Raw genomic sequence first — 12,705 nt, 5'->3', positions numbered from 1 at the left:
AGAGGACTTCAACATTTTATTTTTATTTTGAGACAGGGTCTGGCTCTGTCACCCAGGCTGGAGGACAGTGGCACAATCTCGGCTCACTGCAACCTCTGTCTCCTCAAGCCAACCTCGCACTTTGGCCTCCTGATTAGTTGGGACTATAAGTGTGCACCACTACACCTGGCTAATTTTTGTATTTTTTGTAGAGATGGAGTTTTACTATGTTGCCCAGGCTAGTCTCAAACTCCTGAGCTCAAGGGATCTGCCTGCCTCGGCCTCCCAAAGTGCTGGGATTACACGCATGGGCCACCATGCCCAGCCAGACTTCAACATTTTAACCGAGGCCAATTTAATTTTGTTTTTCTAACTTTCTTGTCTTTTTTTATTTTTATTTTTTGCTTAACTTAGACCAATTTAAATTTAATATTTTTAATATAAAATCTCAAATATAAAGTTCAGAGATGAACATGATGATCCTCCATGTGTCTGTCAACTCAGCTTCAATGGTCACCAACACATGGCCAATCCAAGCAGACTCATAGAGCCAGGAGGAACTGTAGGCTAATTTGGGCCCAAAAGGTTATAGCCAAGTGACCTGCCCAATGTCACAAAGCTGATCAGTGGTCCACAGGAAGACAAAAACCTATGCACTCTAACTGCCAACAGAATCCCTATACAAGGCCTCCTAAGAGACACCAAGAGAAGCTAGGGTCAAAAATAGGAACGAAAGGGAACCTTCTCTCAATTAATTTTTGATTTTAAAATGCACATGAGAAATTAAAGTAGGGGAGAACTTTAGTTTTTTATGCTACATAACAGCAAGGTGGCAGGTCTGGGTATAAAAAATATTCCCACCTGCAGCTTATTTTGCCTCCAGCGGAACAGTGTCCATCATAGGTGAACTTAAGTGACTAGGTTCCCTTCCTTCAATCTCAGTTATGGCTTTTCACATTGTTCCCTGCCTGCATGACACCCGTTTCCTCAGAGTGTCAGGGTTCCAATGTCCTCTGGGGCCCATCACCCACCTCATCCCCTTTCAAAGTGGGAAAAGAGCTGATAGGGGTAGAGAGGCTCTGTGTCTCGTCAGTGGGAAATAAAGGATTAGAAGCAAATGTGGCCAATGTACTTAGTCCACCATCAACTCTGATAGCCATGAATGCTGATGGACAACCTTCCCCATGTCCCAGGTGTCTCGTATCAGCTTCCCAGGAGATCAAAGAAGCCTCTGATCCATCAGCAGCAGCTTATTCTGCTCCAGATATTAGTACCACCTCCTCCCTCCTCCCTCTCCCTCCTCCTCTTCCTTCCTGGCCTAGCCAAGGGTCAATCCCTCACCCACTCAGCCCAACATTAAACTAACACCTGCATTTGTCTGCCCCAAAACTTTCAGATGCATATATACAACAGTTAATGTTTTGCATATGTAACAACCTTAGTAGAAATTTTCATACTGTGATTCCCTAACTTACATTCTGAAACATATAATTATGACTCAGATGTAATTTCTGATAATGAAGTTTCTGACAGAGTGGATAATTAGAATACAGTCTTTCTTAACAGAAGTATTAACTATGCGGTGAACATTCAAGCAAGTGTTTATCTACTGCTGTTCTAGATACAAACTAGAATCTAAAAAACTCACAGAGTGATAACCTTTTGTTTTCAACCACGCTGATAATTGGAATAACAAACATCAATTCTCAACCAAAGCTAAGTAAACAAGTGCACAAAATTAACCATTTTAGCATTTCCAAAAAAAAGCAGATAAACTCTCTAGATGTTAACCAATAAATAAAGTTCTCTCTGCACTCTATGATTATTTTACTCTTTTCTAGAAAAGAAAAATCTAATTTATATTAATAGATGAAAACATAATTCTACTGAGAGCATTATCTTTGTCTTATGGATCAGTCCACATACAATTAAATCCAAACCACAAAATTCATCCATAACCCATTCACCAGGAAATAAAGATTTTGTTGACTATGACGCTTTATCATACTGAAAAGATGCATATATTTGCTCAGCTATTTATTTTTCAGGTCTTTGAACAGAGAGGATTTGCAGTGGAGGTTATTACACAAGCCATCCTGCAGGCCCTGGGCAGGTATTCAAATGGCCCTGGTATGCTGCCAGACCCCAGTGACAGATTATAAGATTTCACAAAATCATAGTTTATAAATTCAAAATAAAAGATGCAGCAGCCTCCATTTTAAGCTCATTTTTGTGACACATGATAAAGATCAAGCTTCCATTTCTCATATCAAATTATAAAATTAACTGTTCAGTATCTCTAATGAGGTCTATCAAAATAAAACTCTTCAAAACTGGTATTTCTAGCATTCTTTAGAAGTGTTACAATTTTTAAATTCTCTTTTCACTATAACACACTTCATTATTAAACATGGGGGTATCATTACTTTTATTTTTTTAGTTTTAATTTTTGAGACGGGTCTCGCTTTGTCACCCAGGCTGGAGTGCAGTGGCACAAACATGGCTCACTGCAGTCTCGATCTTCTGGACTCAAGCCAATCCTCCCATCCCAGCCTCCCAAGAAGCTGGGACTACAGGCACATGTCACCACACCCAGCTAATTTTTGTATTTTTTTGTAGAGGTGGGGTTTCATCATGTTGCCTAGGCTGGTCTCGAACTGCTGAGCTCAAGCAATCAGCCTGCCCCAGTCTCCCACAAATGCTGGGATTACAGGTGTGAGCCATTGCACCTGGCCACATCATTACTTTTATTAAAAAGTTAAAAATTTTTATGCATTTGATTGTATATAATTTTACCTCAAAAGAAAAAAGAAGAACTGTAAACAAAAATGTATAAGGTATCTAAATGGGAGTGTCCTGACATTTGCAACTTACTTTGAAAAATATCCAAAAAATAAGATGGAACAATAGATGAATAGACACATTTGTAATTATGAAAATAAACTGTTAATTGTAGACTTTAGGTGGTGAGTATACAGTAGAATTCTTTCAGCTTTTCTGTATGTTTGAACATTTCCAAAATAGAACGTTGGATAGAAAAAAAGCTTAAGGCTGGGTATGGTGGCTCATGCCTGTAATCCCAGTGTTTTGGGAGGCCAAGGAGGGAGGACTGTATGAGGCCATGAGATTGAGACCAGCCTGGGCAACATAGCAAGATTTCTATCTCTACAAAATATTTTTTATTAGCTGGGTGTGGCGGTGCACGCCTGTAGTCCCAGCTACTCAGGAGGCTGATGCAGGAGAATCACTTGAGCCCAGGAGTTCAAAGCTGCAGTGAGCCATGATCACACCACTGCACTCCAGCCTGGGTGACAGAGCATGACCCTGTCTCGAAAAGAAAAAAGAAAGAAAGAAAAGTGTGTATGCTATATGTTATATATGTATATCTCATAGCCATCAGAATGTAATCCAATAATCCAAGCTCCCCTCCCTTTTTTTCTTCTTTTTTTTTTTTGAGACAGAGTCTCACTCTATTGCCCAGGCTGGGGTGCAATGGCACGATGATAGCTCCCTGCAGCCTCAAACTCCTGAGCTCAAGCGACCCTCCGACCTCAGCTTCCCAAAGTGCTCTGATTACAGGCATGAGCTACTGTGCCCAGCCCTTAAGGTAACATTCTTAAACTTGGTACTTACAGAAGCTTTTGTGCTTTTAAGATGAAGAACTAGTAGGAGATATAATAGCACAAAATTATTTAAGACATATGTAAAAAGATACAAAATTATTAATATGATACCACAGCAGTCATGTATAAATATACATAGAAAAATAACTAGATTAAAATGCAAATAAAATTGTTGTATAGTAGTAGAATTATGGATGATTCCCCCCCTTTATTTCTTGAACTTTCTGTAATATAATCATACTTATAAATGCTTTCTGAGCACATATATAAATGCACATACGTATATTTAAAAATATTTTCTATAAGTGCAATGAATGCAAAAGAACTATGAAGTGGGGTGTTGCCATGTCTAAGTTTAAGAAAAGGAACAAAGGCCAGGTACAGTGGCTCAGGCTGGTAATGCCAGTGCTCTGGGAGGCCGAGGTGAGAGGATTGTTTGAGGCCAGGAGTTTGAGACCAGCCTGGGCAACATAGCAAGATTCTGTCTCTACAAAAAAAGAAAAAAATTAGCTGGGCATGGTGGCATGCACCTATAGTCCTAGATACTCAGGAGGCCAACACAGGAGAGGCAGGAGGATCATCTGAGCCCAGGAGTTTGAGGTTACAGTGAGCTGTGATCATGCCACTGCACTCCAGCCTGGGCAACACAGCAAGACCTTGTCTCAAAAGAAAAGGAGAGAAAAGAAAAAGGAACAAAAAATATTTTGTTTTACAAAAAAGGACTTGTGGGTTTACCTCCCCATTCTACCCTTTGGATTTTGTTTTCTCTCATTTTTGGTTCAAATACAAATGAGTCAAGCATGAATATAAACATACCAAATCAACATGGCCCACCCCTTTTCATTCACATACTGGTAGCATATTAAGGTCATGAACAGTTTTGGCCATTTAGTTTTAGGCCAACTGTAGTACCTTATTATATACACTAAATGGAAGTAATATTTGTCGAGGAACAAAGCACATGAGTCTGCTTTAAGAGAATGTAACCTATAACAACAATAGTCTATTTTTTTAAAGAATCATTAAGGGCTAAAGTAAATGTCTTATAAACAGGCATCTTCTCAGATTATGGTGTAATTTCCTGTACCTGGGAGAATCTAGTTGGTTGAGCCCCAGTCATTTTGAGATGGCAGCAAAAACCACATTAAGTCACCTGCCTCATTGAGTCATAAGGGAATATGTGGATTTGAGCCCAAGCCACTCTGACTTAGATAAGTCACTTCATCTCTCAGGGCCGCGCTTTCCTCCTGTATAAAACTAGGTCCTGCTAAGGTCCCTTTCAGCTCAAAAAATTCTCTGAATCTCAGGCAACAGAAAGCACAGGCTCTGAGAAACTGAACAAGGACTAGGTTTTCTTGAACTCTACCTAGCTAATCCTTGGATAAGGAAAACCTGGCAGCATAAAAACAAGTGAATTTGTAAAGAGGAACAACTCCACAGAATGCCCCACATCCAAGAAGCATCTGGAGATAGGACGTGGAAACAAGGAGACACGAAATCGCTCCCATGTAACTAATCACAGGAAACAGCCTCACTACAGGGCTTTTGTTGGGGAAAATTCTTGGCAATCCCTCCCACACATTATTAATTCCATTTTGGAAGCTGCAAATAAAGATTGTAGAAACATTATTAAATATCATAAAGAAAAAACAAAGATAATACCTGAATGTATTTACTGTTTTCTTCACATCTACTTTAACTGTAAGTGATTTCTTCCTAAGATTGATAGGCGAGGGTTTCACATCAGAAAGTTTTTGACTTTTATCAAGTTGGTTACTGGAAGAATTGCTCTCTTTTCTGCAATCCCCTTCTTTCTTTATTTTTTCCTTCCGTTTGTCATTACTAGACCTCAAATCAACATCATTTTTATTTGGATAAGTACAGGCAATGCTGTCTTTCTTAGACGGTTTAAAAGGTTCTTTGACTTGTCCATCTTGAGTCTCTCTCCCTCTTCCAGTATTAAAACAATCTAACTCTCTATTTACAGGGCCTTTTTGAAAACTGTATTTTCTATCTTCTTCCTTACAGTACTTCTGAGTTCTCCCATCAGAAAAGTCCTGGTCCCCATCCGAGAGCTTAGGACGTTTGTGACGATAGTCATAGGATACTTTGGTTGCTGAACTGGTCTCTGGGTGTTCCCTCTCAGCATGTCGATAAGTCTGGGGCCCAAGGTTCCACTGGTCTGTGTCCTCTTGGTAAGGTGGGAGGGAATGCTCGGGCTTCCACTTTGGATTCCTGGCAGGCTCTCTGCTTTCATACCTCTCCACGTCTTTAGGTCTTTTTGATGTGTGTCCATATTTTCTGAAATCACGATCCTCAGGATACCTGTGTTGACATAAAGCAGTTTACACTTGCAATAGAGAGAAGAAAGGGAGAATTTATATGTGTAGAATGTTGGGCAACATGGCTTTAAATGCAGAATGCAGTGGCAAGTTAATCTATAATCCCTTAAGCCAATTCTAGAGGCATAAGGCAGTTAAAGAGGAAAATACCATCTTTTAAAAGTATTCTAGCCATCAACATGATTTACTCTAAAAAGAAATACTTCACTACTACCAGTACACCATAACTAAATTACAATGCTTTTTGTCTTTTTAGACAAAAGCTTTTCAAGGTGATTATCTTCAACCATAAAGTAAACAGACCTTTTCACTTGAGGCGTTATACCAAATTACCCAGGTTTAATGTTTTCCTATACCTCTTCTGAAACGAGCTCCTTGTCTCAAAGTCTTCAGAGCCTCTTCTAGTTGACTGGGAGTATTTTTCTTCTTGTATCCTCTGGTGCCTCAACTCATCTTCATGCCACTTTCCTTCAAATCTAAAAGAATCTGCTATTGACCTCTGAGGTGGTTTCCCTCCTTTTCCACTTCCTCTAACTCTGTGGTCATCAGGACTATACCCTCCTTGCACTTTCTGGGGATAAGAATTCCTCTCATGCTCTTTGTAGGGTATACCCTCTGAGTATTTGGGCATATACTGAGCTCTCCTGTTACTGTCCCCTCTTCCAGGCGAATATCCTCGGTGAGGCTTATACATATAAACATTTTCTAAAGAGTTTCTTATGTTAGGGGAAGGTGATCTACGTTCATAAGACTGGTAATATATATTTCCACGAGAGGGAATCCTTGGTTTACTCTGTCCATGTTTCTCACTGTCCATTCTCCAAGCGACGGGTCTTTTTGGATCCTTCCTATATTCACAGCCATAATGCCCGTGAGAATGTCTTTGCTTGTAGTGTTCAGCATTTCTAGGTACTGGCGATAAAGACCTATGTAAACAAACACAGAAAAGTGTAATCCATTTAAAGATAATCAACTAAGTGTGTCTTAATATGACCTACCGAAAACAGTTGCTTTTCCTAGGATCCTTCAGCTTCTTCCACTCAAACTAAATTCATCAATTTGCTACATCTGCATTCTAAATTGTACATTTGGGGGTCTGACTATAGTACTGCCCAATCAACAAGCATACTCTTTCCATCTGAACTAAGGTATTCCATGTGCTTATCCAAATGAGCTGAGCACACCTTTCCCATTGGAGGAGGGCCAGCTTAGGTACACAGCAGGAACCATTTTAGAAGACTGCTGACAGCAAAGTAATGGCAAAAGAAGATGCAGTGACTTCAAAGGGCCAGTCAGCAAAAGCTTACATCCTGCTCAAAGGCCAGGTAAGAAACAAGCAGGAAGGCAAGACTCACACAAATCAATGTGTAGGAGGGTCTCCAGCAAACTGAACATCACCTCTGACAATAAATTAGAGTCTAAGATTTAATGATGCTACAATTCAAACTCAGAACCAAGCCAGGCCCAGAGTTTCTCCAGTTGATTGTCTACTTTCTCTGCTAAGGTTGTATCAAGGAGCAAAACACATGTACTGAACCGGGGGAGAAGGGGGAACAAGAGGCTCTTAAGACTTGAATCTCATGCTTAATTCCTCCAGAAATACCTCTAACATAGGTAAGTTGCTTTTTGTTCCCAGATCTGTTCCTTTGCATATCGACAGAAAGATGTGCTGTTCGAACAGAGCTTGTAACTTTGGTGAAGTTATACTTTAAAGTAGCTATAATGCTCTCCAGGGACAGCACATCCTTTCTGGAACTACCTTCTCCGTACCTCAGCATTGCCAACATTGAGGCTTCTGTATTCAGGGAAACCAATTTGGGTTGCCTAGACGTAAAGAGAGGTGTGCCACTATCTGGGACACAATACAGTTCCATTTCGTACCTGGGGACCTTTCCCCCCATCTGACCTGCCCAATTTCTCCATCTCCTCCCTGAGGGTTTAATGTCTTCTAATCAATGAGGAAGCGATCCTTGCAGCTTCTGTTATGGCTCTCTCTTAGAAGCTGCCATGGAGTTGGTGCAACCATGAGTGAATCCCTTTCCTTTCGATGATAAGTCTGTGCCCTCCCTACAATAAAGGAGGGAGATCTACCTTCCTCATGTATATACTGAACTTGGCAATATTGCCCTCTGGAGTCACCAAGCTAGACATACCCGTAAGTGTTATTTAGCTGAAGCAGAAACTCTGCCATCCAGCTGGCTATACCTCATCACAGGAGGAAGCAACTGGAGCCTCTGAGGACTTCCTGGAAGATTTCATCTCTTTCATAGCCAAGGAGAAAAGATGGCAGCCAGAGTCAAAGGTCTTCCAGTCTGGATGGAATTCCCAATAACTTACTTTTAATCCTTACTTCACATTCAATATTGGTTTGACATGATATTTTATATGTTTTATAGCATAGTGTCCCTTTCTTCTGAAGAAGGTTGCTGGAATAGTTGCTATTGTTTTTGGTTTTCCTAAAGGAACAAAAAAGACTCAAGGAGTCTGTTGGGAGACAATTCTCCACAGTCTCTTGAGTTCTGCACGCCTTGTGAGCGCCTTTTGAGCAGAGGCACTGACAGCCTTTGTTCTAAGGCAGTGTTGCAAGATAGAGATAGGGTCTCCCTCAGGGAAAAGGGTTGATGTGTTTGCTGTCCATTATTTGCAGCCCCTGATAAGGGACTCATGTTCCTCAGTGGTACTGTAACCACACTGCCTGTATGGAAAGCTCGCTGCCTCACAGCATGCACCCAGTCAGTGGCTCTGCAGTGCCAGCTCTCATGGGACCCAGAGGGTGAGGGGAATGACAGGAACACGAAGCTCAAGCTGCTTGCTGTACTCTGAGTAATAAAGGCCTTTGAGTCTGACCCAAGAGTGCCCTGTGGCAGGCTAATAATGTGTTAGTTCTCAAGTAGGGTAAAATATCAGATCCTTTATAGTTCTTAACAAAGAAACCTGAGAAGGAACCTGGAAATCAGGCACTGAGCTTGGCAGGGTCTCTTGTGCCCCTCACCAGCGGCTTTTGTCTTATCAAGAAAAGACCTCTGTGGGCCAGGAGCAGTGGCTCACGCCTGTAATCCTAGCACTTTGGGAGGCCGAAGCAGGCGGATCACGAGGACAGGAGATCAAGACCATCCTGGCTAACACAGTGAAACCCCGTCTCTACTAAAAATACAAAAAATTAGCTGGGTGTGGTGGCAGGTGCCTGTAGTCCCAGCTACTCGGGAGGCTGATGCAGGAGAATGGCGTGAACCGCAGAGCCGGAGCTTGCAGTGAGCCGAGATCGCACCACCGCACTCCAGCCTGGGCAACTGAGCGAGACTCCATCTCAAAAAAAAAAAACAAAAAGACCTCTGTGATACCCTTTTAAAATCATTCACTTCTTTACATTCCCTTTTCTTTCTCAAATTCCTTGCCATTACAAGTTGCTCCTGTGAATTACAAAATGAAAACTGTTGACAAAAGCTTGATTAGCAACGCATAAGCAAAATGGGCAAGTTATCATAATATGAAAAATCTTGGTCTGTCTTTTTTGTGTGAAATAATGGTCCTTTTTAAGTCTCAGAAAATACTAGTCACATTTACAGCTCGGTGCCTTTGCTCCTGCTCTCCCCCTTAACTAGAATACTTCTCTTCACTCTTTCTGCTTTTAGAAGTTCTATACATCTGAAATGCCCAGATAAAATTGTTTTCATCTCTTCTTTGAAGACTTTCTTAGTACCCCCATTTCCCGCCACAAAAACACAATTATTTCCTCCCTGAAAATCCAGAATCCTTTGTCCCTATAAGTAGCACAGCACTTTCCCCACTGTATCATAGTTGGCCATGGTGTCAATCTCAAAGCCCAACCACGTGCTTGCTGAAGCCACAGAAGATGGCATATTTGCTTTTGTAGACCAAGAACCTGCCTGTAGCAGGTGTACAATAAAGACTGGTTAAATTGCTCCAATCTAATGATACATACTTTTGATACTACCAAGCTGGAAAGAGGAGAAATGGACTATAATCAAACTACTCAAAAGGAAACTCCCAATTTTCTACCTCGAAATGTCTTTAAACATATTAATTATGAAAAAATAAAATGAAATCCATCCTGAGGAATTCTAAACTACTCACTAATTCAAAAAATGTAATACTCTCAAAGATATTTCTCACTCTCTCCTGCTGTGGCCACTGCTTTGCTTTTCATTATGGATTAACTCTAGCTACCTTCTACGATTAAACAAAGCTGTCAGCTACTAGAATGTAGAAATACAACCTCTACTATGATAAAGTACCTACTGTGAATAACTAGGTCTCATGAGCTTATTAAGTGTTTACTAGTATGGTGAAATTGAAAGTCACAGCACATCCCAAATCCAAGCTTACTCTGCTAAGAACTGCTCACCTGTGTTTCCACCTGGGGGATCTAGATCGTGACCGTGCCATCCTTTGACACGTGAGCCACTATCCACTTTTTACACTGCAAAGAAACACAGGATTAGCAAGTTTGTAGAAAGAGCCTACAATTTGATCTAAAACACAGCGAATGCTGCCAATTTACTTAAACCCTTTGTGCCTCAGTTTCCTCATCTATAACATGGAAATAATAATAGCACCCCTTCTTATTGGAATGTTGTCAGGATAAAATGAATTAAATCAGGGATCGGTAAACCTTGTCTGCAAAGTGCCGAATAGTAACTATTTTAGGCTTTGCAAGCCATATAAGGTCTCTGTCACATCTGTTTCTTCTTTTTTTTAAAGCAACTCTTTAAAAATGTAAAAATGTGACTAGACAACATTGAGATGTGCCGTAAGTATAAAATCCACATCAAATTTCAAAGAGTTCATATGAAAAATGTAAAATGTTTTATTAATATATTTCTAATATTAACTACATGTTAAAATATTTTAAATATACTAGGTTAAAGGCACTATATTGGTCAAAATTAATTAAAAAAATAAAAGTACAAAAACTATTTAGCTCAAGTGGGTCATACAAAAATAGGCCTGGCAAGTCAAATGCACTGTAGTTTAATGACCCCTAAATTAAATCATAAAAAGAGCTTATTGGTATCTGGCACACAGCAACTGCTAAATAAGTAGTCCAAAAAGAGGAAAAATTACCCAGAATTCCTCTATCTGAATACAAGCACTACTACTTTCCTGTCTTTCACCATGTACAGAAACACTTCATATAATCACAGTTAAAATGTTTAGGAATACATGATGGTATACACTGCTTTTTAAATTGTTGGATTCTAAGAATTACAATTTCTTTTTTTAATTTTTTTTTTTTTTTTTTTGAGACAGGGTTTTGCTCTTCCACCCAGGCTAGAGTGCAGTGGTGCAGTCACAGTTCACTGCAGCCTTGACTTCCCAGGCTCCAGCGATGCTTGACCTCCCAAGTAGCTGGGACGACAAGCGTGCACAACCACACCTGGCTAATTTTTGTATTTTTGGTAGACACAGGGTTTTGCCATGTTGCCCAGCTTGGTCTGGATCTCCTGAGCTCAAGCAATCCTCCGACCTTGGCCTCCCAAAGTGCTGGGATTACAGGCGTGAGCTACCACAGCCGGTCAGAATTACAATTTCAAATATTCAACTGCTGCCTAACTTTCCACCAGACAAATATACCCAAAATGTAATTGAACATTATTAGACATTTAGTTTGCTTCTGGTTTTTTGCTAAAACAAATAATGTCAAATAAGTAAATATTAAAAGGTACTTCTAAACTTGGTTTTTCAAATATTCTTCAGTCTTTAAAAGAAACTGATAGCTTCAGAAACTGATTTTTAAAAATACATAAGTAGGTATAATCTCCTATACTAGCTATTATTTATAACTCAGTAGTCCTCCTCAGTTCTGATACTAATATTAAGTAGTTCCTAACTTAGTGGTCCCAATCCCCTGGTGGCTTCTAAAACAACTGCCATGGGCTCATGAATGATCATATAGCTACCATGCACAGACTACCGAATAAACAAGTATATGTCTCACGTATTAGGCACCTCGATTTTGCAAATTTCTGAAGATAATATGGTGAAACTAAAATATGAAGACTTCTTGTCACTATGCAGTTTTTCCACCCACAGATACAAAAAGTACAATTATTACGTAGACATCAGTTTAAAACGCGGTCCTCATACTTAAACGTTTGCAAACTACTGTTATCCTGAATCTCAGAAGAAAGTAAAAGCATAAAAGGCAGAGAACTTGAACTAGATCACTCATCAGAGGAAGTACAATCAATTCAATTCATTTAGTTATACACAGCCTCTTTCTAAAAAGATTTTGAGGCTAAGAACAATTAACTCACAAAGTATTACGAAATTAAAACACTAAAGGAAAAAAATGTTTACTTAGTAATTAAAAGTACTAAAATGTATTCACTTGGCCTGGCCTGGTGGCTCACACCTGTAATCTCAGCACTTTGGGAGGCTGATGTGGGTGGATCACCAGGTCAGGAGATCGAGACCACCCTGGCTAACACAGTGAAACCCCGTCTCTACTAAAAATACAAAAAATTAGCCAGGTGTGGTGGTGGGCACCTGTAGTCCCAGCTACTCGGGAGGCTGAGGCACGAGGATGGCGTGAACCCGGGAGGCGGTGCTTGCAGTGAACCGAGATCATACCACTGCACTCCAGCCTGGGCAACAGAGCAAGACTCTGTCTCAAAAAAAAAAAAAAAGTAATCATTTAACACATTTTGCTGTGTACCAATTATTTGCCAGACACTGTTCTAGGGCTACAGCAGTGAACAAAAACAGGCAAAACTTCCTGCTCTGATAGAGATTACATT

General features: G+C 40.2%; 1 protein-coding gene across 1 annotated transcript in view; it reads right to left on the bottom strand.

Moving 5' to 3' along the window:
- The window catches only part of LOC105510423 (chromosome unknown open reading frame, human CXorf23), a 56,388-nt gene extending 46,037 nt beyond the window's left edge, over positions 1-10,351 (bottom strand). The window contains exons 1-3 of the mRNA XM_011940193.1: positions 10,311-10,351; positions 6,301-6,870; positions 5,265-5,927 (exon numbers count right to left, since the gene is read on the bottom strand). Of these exons, the coding sequence (XP_011795583.1) occupies positions 5,265-5,927; positions 6,301-6,870; positions 10,311-10,351 (1,274 nt within the window). The remainder of the gene's footprint in view (positions 1-5,264; positions 5,928-6,300; positions 6,871-10,310) is intronic.
- Between the last annotated feature and the right edge of the window lie 2,354 nt (positions 10,352-12,705).

This window comes from Colobus angolensis, unplaced genomic scaffold (assembly GCF_000951035.1).
Source record: "Colobus angolensis palliatus isolate OR3802 unplaced genomic scaffold, Cang.pa_1.0 Scaffold188, whole genome shotgun sequence".
In the NCBI taxonomy this organism is placed as follows: Eukaryota; Metazoa; Chordata; class Mammalia; order Primates; family Cercopithecidae; genus Colobus; species Colobus angolensis.
The sequence above is the reverse complement of the archived record's forward strand: the minus strand, read 5'-3'. Positions and strand labels throughout refer to the sequence as shown.